The following is a 20,199-nucleotide window of genomic DNA, read 5'->3' on the forward strand; positions in this document are numbered from 1 at the left end:
TAAAATCTAAATAGTAAAGGGATGTATTTAACAAAAATATATATAAGTGTTAAAAATAAAATATTTTAATAATATATTTTTTGAGTAAAAAATAAGATAGAAAATAAAATAGGTTGGACTTTCACCATTTTGGTTTAGTTTTTCACAACCCAAAAGTCTTTTTTGAAAAAGTTACAAAAAAATCAAGATTTCTTGACTTTTTAAAAAAGTTCATTTTCTTTGTATAAAATCTCAAAAAATAGTTTTTAAAACTAATTTTGCCAAACATTTTTTGTTTTTTTTTCTTTTCCAAAAAGGATTTTGGCGTTAGATTCTTTCAAAAACACCCCTAGGTTTCCAGAGTTAATCACTTGGCGTTAGATTCTTTCAAAATGGCGATCGTTTAACCCCCCTCCCCCCTCACCAGCTCTTTTTTTTATATATACATCATATTGATATTGGTATGCAATCAAATTTGGCTTCATACGCTTAATGGGCACAATGGAATTATGCACCTTTCTTCCCGCAGACAATGTTGAAAAGTATATATATTAGTGATTGTTGATCTCGTTTTAAAGATAATCAATTATATATATTTTCTTCTGTTTATGAAGTCAACAAATGCGCAACCCAATTTATACTTTGACCGGAGCAGATCATTGAATTCAGTGATGGGTGTTGTTAGAAGGGACGAAAAAGATATTGGGGATGCTGAAAATTATAGCGAAGAAACCAAGAAAAGGATCAAAAAAGTTTTTTAGAGAGTGAAGAACAGATGGTGTCGCCGGTTGGAACTTCAATTCAGCGATCAAGTAGTCGGCCTCTGCTTGATCTTAGTGGTGCAGCCATTCATGGGAATTTTGAAGAAAGAGATCCCACGATTCTGTTACCTAATCAATCTGATGATATTTCACATTTGTCACTGGATATTGGAGGTGAATTTGCTGTTCTAATTGGGAATCTCTCTATCGCAATTTGGTCATAATTTGAAAAAAAAAATTGACGATAATGTCTTTGGTTTTGCATAATTTGCACCAGGCTCTCTCATTAAGCTGATTTATTTTTCAAGACACGAGGAGTTTTTAGTCAATGACAAAAGAAACAAGTCTTCCCCAATTCTTGGAGGGAGGCTCCATTTCATAAAGTTTGAAACAAACAAAATCAACGAGTGTTTAGAATTCATCCAATCCAAGCAGCTTCACATAGGAGGTGCAATTCAACTCTTTTTGTATCATCCTAAAGTTTCTGATAATTTTTCATATAAACTTTTATTTATATGAACTTGTTTCTATCATGTATAACAGATGGTGATAATGCAGTAATCAAGGTATTCAATACACCTCATTATTCATTGATATTCAAGAAAATGTTAATTTTTTTAAAAAAAAAGGATGGTTTTTGTATCTCTATTGATTTGTTAAAATGGTTGAAAGGTTACTGGTGGTGGGGCCTACAAGTTCGCAGATTTATTTAAAGAAAAACTTGGGGTTAGCATTGAAAAAGAAGATGAAATAGATTGCCTTGTAACTGGTGCAAATTTTTTACTAAAGGTGCTTCAAAAATCTTTATATGTAAAAAAAAACTTGAGTATTTTGGTTTATATGACATATAAATTAAACGACCTATTTTTTTTTGTTAGGCAATTCGCCATGAAGCCTTCACTCATAGGGAAGGTCATAAGGAGTTTGTGCAGATAGATCATAATGAGTTGTATCCATATCTTCTTGTTAACATTGGATCTGGTGTTAGCATGATGAAGGTGATAGATACTTCTTTATTTCTTTTTAGTTTATAGTTTATACTCCTATCCTCCTTAATAAATAAAGGTTTTTTTTGACACATGTCAATTTCTCATGAGTTTTGACACTTGTCATTTTGTGGTATTTTTGAAATAAATATTATATACTAGGTGTAAGACCCATGTATTACATGAAATAATTAAAAAAAAATAAAGATAAATGTCTAAATATTTAAGGACTATGGATTTATAGGAAAATAATAAAAATAATGAATTATTAAAATTGATTTTTTTATCTTTTAAATTTAAATAAATATAAAGAATAAACTAATGAGATTTAATTTGGTTATTTTGAAATAAGAAGGTAAGTCTATTAATTAAATTGATATTTATTTATTATCATATTTATTGTAATTATTACATTAAAGTATTATGTGGAATTTATTAAAATAGAAAAAACTCATAAATTGACATGTGGAAAAAAAATTAATTCAAAATAACCACAAAATGACATTTGGCAAACTTAATGACAATGTGACATGTGGCAAAAAAACCTTTATTTATTAAAGTAGACTTGTCAATTTTTGATTTGTTTCAATTTTTAAAATTAAAGTTATATACTTATATATGTAAAGTATTAAATATCATATATATGATATTAAATTGCAATAAATATGTTTTCTTCCTTTCTTATTTTAAAAATTGTACATTAAAAAGTATTTTCTGTTTACACTTTAATTTAATGTTTAATCTTTTTTTAAATCAACCCGTGTAGTACACGGTATCACACCTAGTTCCAAATAAATGCAATAGGCAAAAACATTCTTTTTTGAATTTCCCAAAATAAATGAGTAGGAATTAATAAAGATTCAAATATTGCATGATACAGGTTGATGGTGACAGGAAGTTTCAACAGGTTAATGGGACAAATGTAGGTGGTGGGACATATTGGGGTTTAGGAAAACTGTTAACAAAGTGCAACAGGTGATTGTCCTCTGAAATCACCTTGCCAAAACTAGAAGCAATTGTTGCTGCAGAGAGTCCAATCTGCAATAATAACATATTAAAATTAATCTACTCATGTCACAAAAAATAATGACATTTGTTTACACCAATTAACATTCAGAATTTTCATTTTCTTTATTCAGAATTAACCTTTGAGTAGTCCAAGCCACCATAGATGTCACCAACTAGCATGTCTACAGATCTACTGTCGCCTCTTTGACTTAACTCCAAAAGTTCATCAAAACTATAACATTTGTTGTTAGATTTGGAGTGGTGAAAATGGAAATGAAAGATAATTTAGCAAAGATAATTTGTGTCTGTAGATATGAGCCACTAAGATAAAAACATTTATTTTTCTTGTATCTAAAAGGTCTTGATCTTATTTGAAGATTATAGAGCTGAAGACATTTCTCTATCTCTCTTGCGTATGATTTCTTATAATATTGGCCAGGTATTTTAACGAAAATAATTTCATCAATAAAGGAAAATAAAAGAATCTTGTGAACTCCATTTCTTATTTGAATTCTAATATACAGATATCTTATTTAACTGCGTTACAACTTGGGATTAAGAGGATATTTTTTGGAGGATATTTTATAAGGTGTCATGCTTATACCATGGACACAATTTCATTTGCAATCCAATTCTGGTATGTAATAAAAACAAAACCTAATCTATCTTTTTATTACCACTGAACTTTTTTTTAAAAAAAAAAATTTTAAAGTTATATTTTTTAGGTCAAAAGGAGGGGCAGAAGCTATGTTTTTGCGTCATGAAGGGTTTTTGGGAGCTTTAGGTGCATTTATGAGCAACAATAAGCATGGATTGGATCACTTAATGGTTCATCAATTAGTTGAAAGATTTCCAATGGGTGCTCCATATAGTGGAGGAAAGATCCATGGTCCTGCACTCGGTAACTTGAGTGAGAAGGCAAGTGTATCATCTATGTTAAATTACCTAACTACCCTTAGTTTTAATCAACTAGTGGTTTAATTATCTTATTTCGGTTCGATTCTCTAACTTGTTTTCATGAAAATACATCAAGTGGAATAAGATTCAAAGCAGAGGATTGTCCTTTGGAATCAATTCTGTACATGACCCACTAACAAAAAGAAAGTACTCAATGCTTCTCTAAAAAAAGAACATGTGCTTAAAAACCACATTAATAAAATATAAATATGTATCTCAAAAAATAACAAGTGAATTATTGATGGATGAGATGTAATATTATCTATAGTTGTATACAACCCATGTCCATGTGGTAATGTTTGTTTTGGATTTTATGTGCCAAATCATGTGAAATTCATCATCACATATTCTCAGCAACATGATATGTTGTATATTTGAACTATTTCCGAATGGATTCCAATATGGTTTTTTTTAGGTCATTTTGTCACTTATTGGTGGTATATTTATGTTAATGTTGTTTGTGTGTATTCACAACCTTTTAATATGTGTATGCACAGATATCTTGGATGGAAAAATTTGTACAAAAGGGAACTCAAATCACTGATCCTGTTCCCATGGCTTCTCCAAAAACCACTGGTTTAGGTGGATTTGAGGCACCTTCATCAAAAGGAGATATCTTACGCTCTGATGAAAGTAATTTAAATGTTGGTGTTCTTCATCTAGTTCCTTCATTAGAAGTTTTCCCCTTGTTATCTAACCCAAAAAGGTACACAAATTACTCTTTATATAAAAAAGGTACACAAATTACTCTTTATATAAAAATTCAATCAGTAATATATAATATATAATATAAACTCCTATTGGGAAAAGATGGATGACTCTTTCTTACTCCTTTTTTCTTTTTTTCCCTCATTAAGTTTATATATTTTGGTTGTTTTCAGCTATGAACCTAACACTATTGACCTTGCGGACCCCAATGAACTTGAGTAAGTTTTAAATAGTTAGTTATTTTATTTTCTTCAATATGAAAATTATTCTTTTTTATGTTGTATGTCTTGTTAATGTAGATATTGGTTCACTGTGTTGTCTGAACATTTACCAGATCTTGTTGACAAGGTAAACCATCCTTTTTCAAATTAGTGGTGTTTTAAAAATAATATTAATAACATTTGTATCTGTGGTTATTAATATCTTGAATTAACATTTTAATATTGATATTGAATATGCAGGCAGTGGCTAGTGAAGGTGGAACAGATGATGCTAGAAGAAGAGGCGATGCATTTGCTCGTGAATTCTCTGCTCACTTGGCAAGGTAAATTTTTTTAACTTTTTTTTATTGAAATTTGAAAAAGAATCACATTTTAGAGTATTAGATAAAGAAATGTTGCAATGAAACTGGTTATTAAAGATAAATGTGAAATTAACTAATTATCATGATTCATGTAGATTGATGGAGGAGCCTCCTGCATATGGTAAATTAGGGCCAACGAATCTTTTGGAGTTGAGGGAAGAATGCTTGAGAGAGTTTAATTTTTTTGATGCATATCGTACTATAAAACAAAGGTATGAAGCTTTGATTTTGTTTTTTAAATGAAAAAAAGATATGTTGTGTTTATTTTATTTGATCTTATATTATATACTTTCCCTTTCCTTTCCCCTCAATTATTTTGATTGTGTTAGGGAAAACGAGGCATCACTTGCTGTTTTGCCTGACCTTCTCTTGGAGCTTGATAGTATGAATGAGGTAAAATCCCAACAAATCTTTTACACCGAATATTTTCTAAAAAGTTTTTTTTTTAAGTATACCCTAAAATTTCAATAGTTAAAAATGAATAGTTTAATTTCATTTCAGAAAACAAGATTGCTTACGTTAATTGAAGGCGTTCTTGCTGCAAACATATTTGATTGGGGATCAAGTGCTTGTGTTGATCTTTATCACAAAGGCACGATTATTGAAATCTATAGAATGAATCGCAAAAAGATGCAAAGACCTTGGCGCGTAAGTGCCTTTTTAATTTTTTACATTACATTATCTCAATGTAAAGAAAAAAATAAACATGTGGAAAAAAATTTCTAAACAAATTATTTATTATAATGCATTTGTTTCAGGTGGATGATTTTGATGCCTTTAAGGAAAGAATGGGTTTTGGAGCCCATAAACGAGCATTGCTCTTTGTTGACAACTCTGGTGCTGATGTCATACTCGGAATGCTTCCCCTTGCTCGAGAATTGCTACGTCGTGGAACTGAAGTAAGTCATTGACTATTAATAACAGTTAGTGACAGTTGACAATGTGACATGTGTTTTTGTAGGTTGTGTTGGTTGCAAACTCCCTTCCAGCACTAAATGATGTCACTGCAGTGGAACTTCCGAAAATTGTAGCCGAGGCTGCCAAGGTATGCCAAAATTATAAAATTTGTGGGGCCCGATATACTAATATTTTTTGGGTTTTTTCTTAGATGTGCATTTTGAAAGTGATTATTGCAACTTGAAAAATAACAAATAGAATCAAATAATAGCAATAATTATTGTAATTTATAGCATTGTGACATTCTTCGAGGAGCGGCTGAAGCTGGTGGTTTACTTGTTGATGCAATGAATAATATTCTAGAAGGTTCTAGACAAAAGCTTCCTTCAATTCCTTTAATGGTTGTTGGAAATGGATGTGGGAGTCCATGCATTGACTTAAGACAGGTCAGCTCTGACCTGGCTGCTGTTGCTAAAGATGCTGACTTGGTATTCTTCTCTCTAATTTTTTTTTAGTTATTATTATTGCAACTCAGTTGGAAAACGACTCGTTTTTTTTTTTTTAATATTTCATATAGGTCATTTTGGAAGGCATGGGACGAGCTTTGCATACCAATTATAATGCTCGATTCAAATGTGATACTCTAAAGGTAACAAAAAAAAAGATTATTTATGATTTTATCTGGTAAAATAATTGGATTTTATTAGAGTGATTATATGATTATGATTGCATGGATGAATGAATGTTTTGTAGCTTGCAATGGTGAAGAATCAACGGTTGGCAGAGAAGTTGATCAAAGGGAACATATATGATTGTGTCTGTAGATATGAGCCACTAAGATAAAAACATTTATTTTTCTTGTATCTGAAAGGTCTTGATCTTATTTGATTATAAACTTAAATAAATTGTCTTCAAATGTTTTTCGAAGTATGTTCTCTAAAATAGGAATTACCCAGTGTTGATATTTTAACAACATTGGTAATCTTTAGCTTTTATTTCAAAGATTATTATCATTGGTAGTCTTTGGTTTTTTTTTTATACAGAATGTTGCCAGTGTTAATATTTTAGTGAAAATACATACAACAGTTTCAAGTTAATGCAGTTATATTTTTTCTCTATCTATTATAAAATTGGTAAGCATTTTTGTTATCGAGTATTCAAAGATATTGATTTTATGATATTAGTACCAAAAGTAAACTACAAAACTAGAGAATTTCCACCGGTTAATAAGTTAATTTGAGTTGTATTTGAATTTTGTTTGTTAATGACAGTGAAGTAAATAATTATCTAAGTATATATGGAGTCAAAATTTCAGACCGGTCGACCATGTTAAATGAGTTGATTTTTATAAGGTGTATTTTTAAAACATACAACCCTAGAAATTGCTTTGTAAAAGTATTACACGTTTAATGTAATAATACCATTTTTGTTAGCATAATTACGATTGTCTTTTTATAACAAGGTTCTAAATAACGTAAGGCGAGATATGACAGTAAAATCGAGTCTCAAGATTTACAAGTCATAACGAAGACATGACATTTTTTAAGGAGCGACTTACTTTTTATATTTAATTTATAATTATATGTATAAATATATTTGTTTTCTACTATTATCCAACATTATATATATATATATATATATATATATATATATATATATATATATATATATATATATATATATATATATATATATATATATATATATATAGGGTTAGGTTCATGTGAGACGGCCTAATTTTGTGAGACCGTGAGACGCATTTTTTTATTTTTTTTTAGTTAATTCAAGTTCCGAAAATAATATTAAAATTTTTTTTTTTGGATTTTTCCATTTGTTTTGCATTTTAAAATTATTTTTTAGAATATGTACAGTGTAATATTCTATTAGAATAATTTATGTATTTTTCAAAAAAAAAAAGGGATTTTTTTTTTATTTTTTTTTTAGTTAATTCAAGTTCCGAAAATAATATTTAAAAAAAGAATTTTTAGATTTTTCCATTTATTTTGCATTTTAAAATTATTTTTTAGAATATGTACAGTGTAATATTCTATTAGAATATTTCACGTATTTTTCAAAAAAAAAGAGATTTTTTTTTTATTTTTTTTAGTTAATTCAAGTTTTGAAAATAATATTTAAAAAAGAATTTTTGGATTTTTCCATTTATTTTGTATTTTAAAATTATTTTTAGATTTGATCTCACGGTCTCAGAAAATTAGAATGGTCTCAAATGAACCTGAATATATATATATATATATATATATATATATATATATATATATATATATATATATATATATATATGACTTAAGGGAGTGTTTCTTATGGTGTGACTTCGGATATTAGCCTTGGAACAATAACGTGATATGACGAGCTTTATAAAACATTGCTTTGTATCAACTTTAAGAATTAAAGTGTTTTAAACGTGTTGCATGCTTGTTTAACATGTTCATTTTATACATCTAACAAAAAATCATTCTTGGACTATTGTTCTAACATCCTTCCATCGTCCAATAAAATATGATGAATGAGTTTATTAAAAAAAATTATTGGTTAAATTGATAATATATGTCAAATAATATTCTTTCTCGTATTCTTTTACTTCCTTCTCGTAACTCATAAACAAGTAAATTGATTTCTCATCCATTTTGATTCAATTTCAAATAGATACAATGGTGAACAAGATAAGAACTTCCCAGATGGAAATCGAATCTTTATAAGATATGATGATCATGTCATATTATTGTAGTGCCTTATCATAAATTGATTCGCCAAAAGTCCAAAAGACTCTTAGGATGGAGAAGATTAAAGAAGCGAATCAAAATGATTTAGGGTGTTTTATTGTGGAGAGAATGTAAAACACGTATGCCTCTCCTTATAATCTAATTGCATGTATAACATACATCTCTTAAGAGCATTGGGTGTGGGCAACAAGGTGCAACACCACCTCACATGCCACATAAGCAAGTGGTGTTATAACACCAAGTGAGGAAATGGGCAACAAGATACAACAAGATGTAACACCAACATTTTGAAAATAAATATTTTTATTTTTGTATTTTTTTTTTACTATTTCGTTTTTTTTTTACTTTTTTTTTGTTTTCGTTTTTTTTTTCTTTTTGCGTTTTTTTAATAACTAATATATTTTTTTTAATAAAACATATAATTTTAAAAACAAAAAAAAAGACATAATATTTAAAATCTAAAATCCGATTACAATTAAAAAAACATAATTTTAAACCTAAATTAATAACTAAAATAACATTGAAATCACTACTAAATACCACACAATCAACCCAAATATTTTTTCCTAATTTGTTCATTCATTGCTTGTAGCATCGCTAGATCAGCATGTGCTAAACCATCCTCGCTTGTCCGAAGAATTGACAACTGTTGTGTCATTAGTTCCCTTTCTTTTTGCTCCCGCTTCTCCCGTGCCTGACTTTCCAGAAATTCCAAATGACGACGTTTCAACTCATTTTTTTCTTTTATTAACAAATTATGTTCGTCGAATTTCGCTCTCATTTCCGCCGCATCTTTTGCTCTCGTCTCCACCTCCTCCGCATGTCTTGCAGCGTGCCTCGCTTTGTCGCGTCCGGGCGGTCGTCGTGGTGGGGATATCTCTTGGATATCATCCGGGATCTCATCGTCATCGGTGTTTAGGTCGATATTAGTCCGTGCGTCCGACACGTCGACCGAACTAGAATTGCGAGACCTTTTGGATTGAACCTCCGACGATGTAGGCGTTTTATTCCACTTTGGATCCGCTCGCAACAATTCTCATGATTTTTCAAAGTCGAAAACATGACCCATTTAGACCCGATATTGTTCCTTAGCAGCTTTGAACAAATCAAAGTCGTTGGTTCCACTTTGTTGTTGTGCCGCAATCCGGTTGTAAATACCGTTGAATTTGTTGCACCGCTTACTTATCATACCCCATTTGCTGCTTAACATGTCGTTGTTGCGATACGGATTTTTCTTTAAAATAGCGTGAAACTTGTCGAGCACCGCCCCCCAATAAGCTCATTTTTTCATTCCATTTCCGCGAAGTTCGTCCTTTGAAGTAGCACACCAAGCCGCCGTCAAAGCGTATTCCTCTTCCGGTGTCCACCAATGTGGAACGTCTGCATTTTTAGATTCCACCGCTATTGATTTCCCTTTTGATTTTCCTTTCCCTTTCCCTTTCTTGTTCCTACTACCTCCCGCTTCCGCTTCACCCGATTGTTGTGTCGTAGGCGATGGTTGGTTGGTTTGTTGTTGCATCGAAGCAAAAGAAGAGAAAAGATTTTGTTGTAAATTTGGGTTTTGACCGCCTTGATTTTGTTGAAAGAAAGGTGAGTTGGGAAACTGTAGTGGCGGTGAAGCGGGGCTGAAAGTTGCGCCTTGGTATGGGATCTGTGGTGAGCCTTGAGTCGATAAAAGGTTGAAATAACCTTCATAACCGGCAAACCTGAGAGGCGAGGTTGTGTTTGGGTTTGATGATGGGGAGGTGTTTTGGTTTTGCTCCATTTTTTTAGAAAAGAAATAAGAATATAGAAAGATTTGAAATGAAATGAGTATATATATATATATATATATATATATATATATATATATATATATATATATATATATATGTGTGTGTGTGTGTGTGTATATATATATATATATATATATATATAGATGTAAAGAGGTAATTTTTTTTTATTAATGTATTTGACCGTTTTCAAACGGTAATATTTTTCAAACGGTTAATTTTTTGCCCGTTTCTACTCGTCTCCGTGCCAACGAGATTCAAATGACGAGAAGCAACGAGATAGGGGGGCGGTGTTCCCCCCGTTACGACGCCGTCATCATACGCCACGTCACCCGCATTATAACTCGTTGGTACCCATACCGTTCAGTCTAAGAAAATCCACATTACGGTCACTATGCATTTTTTATTACAATTAAATCAATCAATAAATTTAAGGCATAATTTATGTGGTCTAATTAGTCATTTGGAAAACCTTTGATATATGTAACAATACTACAAACTTATTTCATGATACATATAGTCTCTCTCTCTCTCTCTCTCTCTCTCTCTCTATATATATATATATATATATATATATATATATATATATATATATATATATATATATATATATATATATATATATATATATATTTTGCTTCGAACATTTTTCCATTTGGCATTGAGATCATTTATGTATGACTTCTAATACTAAAGTAAATAACCACAAAATGATCTGCAACCATAAGTCAAGAACAAAATTATCATGTCACAAATTCCAAGCAAACGCCAATCCAGAAGAAAATACCACAAATGAAAGTTATATGCATCAAAATGGTATAAACTCACCTTTCTTGTATATAATGTTGCTCCAAAAAGTATGAACTTTGCCATTCTCAAACCATGGTAATCTCAACAGTAATTTCAAAATGCATGAAAATGAACTTCCACTTCGATCAATCTTCCTATTTTACCCTTTTATATCCAACTAAGTTCGAAACCGTGACATTCTCCTCGAAATAATTGTCATTCAAACCATCACACCTTACTTGTGATGCCTCTCGAGTATTCAAACCTGTCTCTCATTCCTCACGATTAAAATATGAGAATATGAATATTATTCTTTAGGAAAACTACACCTAAGAATTTTAACTAAGAATCTGATTTCAACCTAATGATTTTTCAACAAATACATCCAATGCCCTTTGGAGTATATACATAAATCATAAACACCGAGTGAAGTTGATATAAGCATCTGAGAGTTTATTAAATATGTATATAGCTAGTAGTTTTGTAAAGATATTCATGATGTATATTAAAGTTTAAGCACGGCGCCAAGAGTCTATTAACGATGGATATGGCTGCAAGAACTTTATAACTCCAAGTTTTATAGAAAAATTAACATAAGTTATAATTTTATACAAGGCGTCTTGTGATTGAAGGAAATATGAAGTTGATGATTAACGGTTAACAAAATGTGTTTCACGATTAAAAAGTAAGTTGCATTCTAAAAATAGTGTTTTTGAAAACTTTTATGCATATGAATGATTTTTCTGAAAAACTTTTAGAGATACAATGATTTATTATAATAAATATCAAATAATATAAATAACTAAAAAATGTAGGGGAAAATGTCACTATAGCACCATAAAGTTAAGGTTTTTTTCCCGATTTGGTCACTATTTTTTTTTTTTTTGGAACAGTAGACCACTAAACTCCTTTTTTACCTATCAATTACACCTTTAAATGTTAACCGGTTACAATGCCTACGTTTCAATTAATGTATTCTTTTATGGCGAAATTACTCATACGTCAGATATTCCAAGTCAAAATAAATAAGTCCAACACTTATACCTCACCCTCTTCACAAGTCGACTTCATTCTTTACTACTCGAAAGAAACGATTGCCAGCTAGGGTTTTGGAACCATTTTTGTGAGTGAGCAAAAGAATCAAATAACTAGCTGCAATGGCACAAGCAGGCCCTAATGAACTATTTGTGATTGTGGAACTCAACTATCAAGGGGTATTTACTCGTAATCCCTTCTCTTACACTGGTGGTGTGAAAACCATGTTCAATAATGTTGAGTGTTGCTTACCACATAAAATTTACCGGCATAATATTGCCAACCAAACAAGTAAAAGAAAGTTGTGATTTTTTATTTCTTTTTATACAAATAAAAATTATTTTTGCATAAATGTCACGTTCTTATTGAATTTGACACATCTTATTTCTAGATTTTTTTGAATTTTTTTTCTATTTGTTATTTTCTTGTATTTTTCGTTTTCTTAAATTTAAAAATCAATATTTTATTAAGGGTTTATATATGAGTCTCATGTAGTACATATGACTCACACCTAGTTTTCTATTAAACCACAACTAACAAGACGTTAGAAGGAAGCAAGCCAATTATGAAAGAATACATTAACCACAATTAACAAGACGTTAGAAGGAAGCAAGCCAATTATGAAAGAATACATTAACCGATCAATCAATTTAATAGCTAGTCGTGGTGAGCAGTCAAATGCAAAAATGGCAGAATTTCAACTTTGGAAAAACATGTAGCATCAAGTATAATTGAAAAGAAACCTAGGCTCTGATACCACTGAAGGGTTTTGAGCATTCTAATACTCCTATGGTGTGCATGCAACCCTAGAAACATTGGATATATGTTTTCTCTATTATACATGCAAACTTTCTTTTTCCAAGGTTTCATCCTAACTAGCATGTGATTGGGGGTACATGTAATATAAAAATTAGTAGGGTGACATACCTTTTCTTGCGGTTGATTGCTTGAAGCTTTAAGAGCCTAGCACCAATAATGTGAATGCCTCAAGTGGAATCACAAATCACCAAAACAACTTGGAAGACTTTGAGAGAATATGATGCACTCTTAAAATCGGCCCACCCTTGTTATCTCAAACACTAGTGCCATTTCAAGTGCCAAAAACCTCTTTATATAGTATGGTGGATTAGGGTTACATCCATGTAAACCCTAATACCCATGACCTTTCATTTCCATAGGATCCATGGGTTAAAAGTTCCATGGACTATCCATGGACTTCTATGCAAGCTTAGCTCATCCTAAATGAACATTGGCCCATTATATATATATATATATATATATATATATATATATATATATATATATATATATATAAGAGTCCAAATGGTCCATGCCGGGTCGGGTCAAGTACATACCAAATATAGTTATGGACTTAGACACCTTATCCAATAGCTATATGGGTCATCGTGGATCGATCGACCAAGAGTGCCCATTTCTTGGCTATACGGGAGAGTTCATCGGCCGAGAAGTTGGCCGACATGTATCTTCACGAGATCGTCGCTCGCCATGGGGTTCCGGTCTCCATTGTGTCCAACCGAGATGTACGATTTACCTCCCGTTTCTGGCAGAAGTTCCACGAGGAACTTGGCATGCGTTTTCACTTTAGCACAACATTTCATCCGTAGACCGACGATCAGAGGGAGCGAACCATTCAGACCCTCGAGGACATGTTGAGGGCGTATGTCATCGATTTTGGTGGGAGTTGGGATTCCTACCTACCCCTTGCAGAGTTCTCCTACAACAACAACTATCATTCTAGCATTGGCGCCCCGTTCGAGTTGTTGTATGGTCGGAGATGTTGCACCCTTGCAGACTACCGAAAAGATTCAGCAGATCAGGCAGCGGCTACAGACCGCTCAGAGTCGGCAGAAGAGTTACGCCGACAGGCGCCGATCTGAGTTAGAGTTCCAGGTCGGTGACATAGTACTCCTGAAGGTCTCGCCCCAGAAGGGTGTGATCCGCTTCAGGAAGAGGGGGAAATTAGGTCCCCGATACATTGGTCTATTCAAGATCGTTGCCAGGGTTGGCAAGGTGGCATACAGGTTAGAGCTATCGGATGAGCTCAGTCGGATCCACAACACCTTTCACGTTTCGCAATTGCGAAAGTGCATTATGGATCAGGAGGCGGTAATATCATTGGATGACATTCAGGTTGATGAGCACCTGAATTATGTTGAGAGGCCCGTGGCCATTCTGGAAAGGAAGGTGAAGATTCTGCAGAACAAAGAGATAATTTTAGTAAAGGTACAGTGGGAGTATCGAAGGGGTCTGAGTGGACGTGGGAGCCGGAGACAAAGATGCGGGAGCACTATCCAGAGTTGTTCACTGCAGGAGACTTCGAGGACGAAGTCTAGTTCAAGTGGGGGAGAATTGTAACACCCCGATTTCTCAGGTATTGATTTTTGGTTATAAGTTTTTCATGATTTCAAGGTCTATTCGACGAGTTGGTTGCCCTGACTCGTCGAGTAGCAGCGGGTTGGTCCACATGTTTAAGTGACCTATTCGCCGAGTCCAAGAAGGGACTTGACGAGTAGGAGCTGGAGGATGAAACCTTAATTTCTGGGGTTTTGCATCCTATTTAAAGGATCATTGGCCTCCTCAGCATCCCCTTACAGCCTCTTGATACTCCATAAACCCTAATTCGTGTAAGTGTGCTTTATTTGTGTGTTTAAGCTTTGGAAGAGGATTTTTGGTGAGAAAAGCTTGGAGATCAAGTGACTAGAAGCAAGGAATGTGTGGGAATCAGAGATCTACCTCAGTTGGCATCCTTTGGAAGGTATTAAGCCGTTATCTTGACCTCATTTCATTTTTGATCTCATTTGGGTGGATTTTAGGGATTTTCTAGCATATTAGGAAGCCTTTCTTGTGTTTGAGCTATGATCTAAAGTTGCAACTTCATATCTAAACTCTCTTGGGTCTCTAAGTCCATAAAGCTTCCAGCTTCTACAAGATTGAGACTTTCCTAAGGTGTAAAAATCCATTGTAAGCTTGGATTTGTCATTTAGAGTCTCTAGATCCTTGCATGCACTTAAAGTTTGCAACTTTACGTGATAAACATGCCTTGGGATTTTGGATCTACAATATGGAACCTTAGCATGGCTTAAAAAGCATCTGTTTGGATGAGGGACTGAAGGGAATCGGCGAGTTGCATGGTCAACTCGGCGAGTCCGATGAAGATTGTCGTAGACTCGACGAGTCAGTAGAGTGACTCGGCGAGTCAGCTAGGGTTTTCCCAACCCTTAGATACGTGTGAACTTGGCGAGTTGCAAGGGAAACTCGACGAGTTGGCCAAGGAGTTCACAGCCACAACATTAGGAACTCAACGAGTCACTCAGGTGACTCGACGAGTTGACGAGTTATGCAAGGAACTCGGCAAGTGGTTGGTTGTACTCGATGAGTTCAGGTCAACATGGATTGCTGACCTTGACAGTTGACTTTGACTTTGACCAAGGGTTGACTATTGTACTTCTGGGGCATTTTGGGAATTTATGAACTTGGTTGTGTGGCGAATATATGGGTGGAGTTTGTGGCGGTGATCCGAGAGTTTGAGCTTATCTTTCGAGTTGACAGTTACGAGGTGAGTTATCCTCACTATTGTTGGATAAGGTGTATAAGTTCATAACTATATTTGGTATGTACTTGACCCGACCCGTCATGGTCCATTTGGGTTGCATGGCATCATGCATTTGGATAGACTAAAAGAGAGAAATAATACTTGTGGTTTATTAATATATTATAAGTTCTAATATATTAATAGTATTATTTAATTAATATTGATCAAGAATTAATTTGGAATTAGTTAAGTGATTAAAAGATGACTAATTAAATATATGAGTTGATTATGTAAATCATCCATAACTTGTATAGTGGGCTAAAAGGCTCCATGGATTATCAAGTTGGGTTAAACCCATAGGATGCTCCATGGGAGTTACAAACCCATGGGTCATGGAAATGAAGAGTCATGTCACATTAGGGTTTACATGGTGTAACGCTAGATGTGACACACTATATAAAGGACATCATACTCACCAAAATCGGCTACACTAAGTACAAGAGAGGGCTAGGCCGATTTTACAAGTGTTACATATTCGCTCAAGGTTATTCCAAAGCATTTGGTGTTGTGTGAAGCATTTGAGGCATCACACTTGAGGTGATAGGCTCTCAAGGTTTTCAAGGAATCAAATCAACTACAAGGTATGTAATTCTAGCCAACTTTTAGATTAAAAGTTCCCCATGTATGCTAGATAGGATTATGAAACTTGGAAATCATATTTTGCATGTATTTTAGACAAACATAGATCCAAGGTTTTCTAGGGTTGCATGTACACTTGAGTGTTAGAATGCTCAAAACCCATCAGTGGTATCTGAGCCTAAACTTGTTTGTTAATACTTGATGCAAAATAGTGATAAAATTGAATTTTTGAGATGTCTGCACAGGGGACTGACGAGTCCATGGGGGGACTCGACAAGTCCAAGTGAAAATGCATCCAACTCGGCGACTCAGTTCGTGCACTCGACGAGTTGCCTAGGCAGGGTGCATAATTTCGATTTTTGCTGCTGGAAATGGACTAGAAACATTACCCTAAACTGTTTTGGTTTTGTAAAACTTGTTTTAGATGGTGTAATGGTTGTTCTAATCCATTTACAATGCCTAATATCAATTTTTCATGATCTTATGTGTTCATATGTTCTTGAAACTTTGATATGAATATTTATGTTCTTATGAGTTTTTGATAGATCATAGGAATTACTTGTTTAAATGTTTAATTCATGATCTTTATGTGTTTTAATGGAGTCCATAACTTGTCCTCAAGTTATGGATAACCAAAAAGTCTCTTTGTGTTAAAAACCATTAAAAGAACACATAAGTTATAAAATGAAGAGTCTTCATTTTAATAACTCATAAGTTATGAATTGAAGAGTTTTGTTAAGTTACAAAACTTGCCCTCAAGTTTTGGAACATGTAAAGTCATCTAATAAACTTTAATTCCAATCCCTAGATTTTTAAAAGTTAAAAATCAACCCTTATACTTTATAATATTATAAGTTAATTATATATATATATATATATATATATATATATATATATATATATATAAGAGCAAGTTGTCTTACCATTAGTAGGCCTCATTCACGAAGCCGGTCTGCCTATAAAATGGCAGCTTAATGGGTGTCCACTCTCACCCACCGCTTCCTTGATCGGTGGAGGGTCGTTAGCCGAACGGGTAGGACAAGGACTTATAAATTCTCATTAAAAGTATGATGAATATTATAAAGTAACTAAATGTTTTATTAAATTCCCAATCTTAGTTACTTTAGGAAAATGTGAATAAGGTGTTAATCCATGAAATTACACTTTACACTTTGATTAAGTTGTTAGTGGAGCGTGTGTGGTTAACCGACACACTAACCTAGACTTAACAAGGTAGGTAAAGGGTGACTTAAGGTTTATCATAGTATCGGTGGAGCGCGTGTGGTTAACCGGCACATCGATTGAGTGATAAACATTAAGGGTACCAAGTGATTTGCATGGTTACTTTACACCTCGTTTTGTGATCCTCGGTATCCCAGTCACAAAACTTGGAGGGCACACTCAAGATTGAAACATGCCTTTGAAAAGTTCATTGAATCTCAAAAGAATCTAGGAATTTCTAAGAACCAATTAAAACCTAATAGTTTATATTTCGTTTTTTGGTGGAAATTGGTGAATCGTCATTCACCTACCTTTCAAATATGTTATAGCTTAGATTACGGCATACCTCTTCTAAGTTATGATATATTGTGATCAAATCCTAGCCTTAATATTACATTTGGGTGTTTTATTAAGGACTATCTTGATATCTAAACTAAACTTGTTCTCTTCTTTTTCAGATGTCTTCCAACAACACTACTTCTGGCTTAAACCCTACTGGCTCCTTCTCCCTCATAAACGTATGTGGGAGGGTCATCTTCGATGGTTCCAAATTTATGGATTGGATCCGGAACAACAGGATGGTCACTCGTTACGAGGACAACGAATATGTCCTCGACAAGGAGCTAAAGGAGATCGATGAGTCCACTGGTACTCCCAGGAGATCGCTGACTTTCGGACTCATGAAAGAGGTGCCACCAAAGTGGCATGCATCATGATGGCCACTATGACAGCTGAACTCCAAAAGTCCTATGAGGACTACTACCCTTTTGAGATGCACCAAGATATAATGGAAAGATACCATCAGAGTGCTCGTCAAGAGCGGTATGAAATAATCTCCTCCACGATAACAACCAGGATGAAGGACGGAGAATCCGTCATGAGCCACATGCAGAAAATGCAAAAGTATGTGGATCGTTTGCTCAAGCTTAATGTGAACTTCCCCACGGAGCTTGCAATAGACATTATTTTGCACTCCTTACCCTCGTGTTATGATGAATTCCGCATGACATACCACTTGAATAAGGAAGAAGTCACACTCAGCAAACTTCAAGGACTCCTAAAGACCGCAGAAACAGGTCTTAAAGGTCAGTCGGTTGTTAACACTCCTAATCCTACTCCAAACCCCGCCCCTGTCTTAGCAATCGGGAAATGTAGAGGGAAGAAGAGGAAGAGCTCTTCTAAGGGTACCAAGGCTAGGACCCTTGATGGCTCTTCTTCAAGTGGAACCAAGAAAGGTTTCGTCACTCCTTCTTCTGACCCAAAAGAGGCTAAATGCTTTTATTGCCATGAAAAGTCACATTGGAAGCGGAACTACCCAAAGTACCAACAAGATGTGAAGGATGGTAAAGTCAAACCCAACCATGCAGGTATTTATACTATTCTATCTAATAACTCACCCTATTCTAACTCTTGGGTCCTTGATACCGGTTGTGGTATTCATATTTGTTCTGATTTGTAGGGACTAAGAAGAAGTGAGAATGTGGATCATGGCAAGATAAACTTGATCATGGGGAATAGGAAAGCTTCACCTGTCACCAAGATTGGAGTTTATTCTTTGTTGCTAAGTAGTGGGTTTACTTTAGATTTGAATAAATGTTGTTATTCACCAGAAATGGCAATAAATATTATTTCCTTTCATGCTTTGTACAAACAAGGGTTTACCTTTTCTTCTGATAATGAAAATGGTGGAATAAATGCTTTCTTTAATAATGTTCTTTATTTTAAAGCATTACCTTGTGATGGTGTGTATGAAGTCGTATCTGTTGTAGATAATCTAGGAAATAATGTGGTGTGTATTGATTTTTCGAGTAATAATAACTTAGATAAAACATCATTACGGCATTGTCATCTTGGACATGTAAGCAAGAAACGCATAGGCCAACTCCAAAAGGATGGAGTCTTGGAGTTATTTGATCTAAAGTCAGATGATAGTTGTGAATTATGCTCTTGGAAAAATGAAAAAGTCACCCTTCACTGGTTCTTGTGCTAAGGGTTAAGGTTTGTTGGATCTGGTACACACGGATGTGTGTGGACCCTTCAAATCTGCCACAAGGGATGTTAATCATTATTATCTAACTTTTGCTGATGATTATAGTAGATATGGATATGTCTATTTAATCAATCATAAGTCAGAGACTTTTGAAAGGTTTAAAGAGTTTAAACAGGAAGTCGAGAATTAATTGGGCAGGAATATTAAGATGCTTCGATCCGATCGTGGAGGTGAGTATCTTAGTACAGAGTTCCTCGACTATTGTGACATCCCCAAAATCTCGGCCAGAAAAGACCGGTTTCATTTATGTTTTTTAAACATTTTCAGAGTAAATCCTTTTGATTTTAAAAGAGATGCGGAATTTGTTCCCAAAAACAAAACATGATAAAATAGATTTTTATCAAAACATTTCATGAAGAAATATAATTTCATTCCATAATCAAAAACCCGGGATGTCATGTTCCGATACAGACCATAAAGCATAAACGATAACATTACAAGTCATTCAACAAATATATACATATACAGACTTGCAAACAAAACAACTTGATGATTATCCATCTTATGCCCTCGCGCCACT

At 33.6% G+C, this 20,199-nt stretch overlaps 1 protein-coding gene across 1 annotated transcript; it reads left to right on the forward strand.

Annotated features, from left to right (window-relative positions):
- Positions 1-722: 722 nt before the first annotated feature.
- Positions 723-6,829, forward strand: LOC145049436 (pantothenate kinase 2-like). The gene is made up of 22 exons (XM_078997846.1): positions 723-914; positions 1,018-1,188; positions 1,284-1,306; positions 1,413-1,529; positions 1,619-1,738; positions 2,607-2,701; positions 2,986-3,037; positions 3,093-3,173; positions 3,259-3,371; positions 3,460-3,652; positions 4,189-4,397; positions 4,573-4,617; positions 4,699-4,747; positions 4,861-4,943; positions 5,078-5,194; positions 5,312-5,375; positions 5,484-5,630; positions 5,741-5,881; positions 5,944-6,027; positions 6,173-6,367; positions 6,457-6,528; positions 6,633-6,829. The coding sequence occupies exons 1-22, from the start codon at positions 755-757 to the stop codon at positions 6,720-6,722; spliced, it is 2,421 nt and encodes an 806-aa protein (XP_078853972.1). The 5' UTR covers positions 723-754; the 3' UTR covers positions 6,723-6,829.
- Positions 6,830-20,199: the final 13,370 nt, after the last annotated feature.

This window comes from Lactuca serriola, chromosome 5 (assembly GCF_051521515.1).
Source record: "Lactuca serriola cultivar US96UC23 chromosome 5, Lser_US96UC23_V15, whole genome shotgun sequence".
In the NCBI taxonomy this organism is placed as follows: domain Eukaryota; kingdom Viridiplantae; phylum Streptophyta; class Magnoliopsida; order Asterales; family Asteraceae; genus Lactuca; species Lactuca serriola.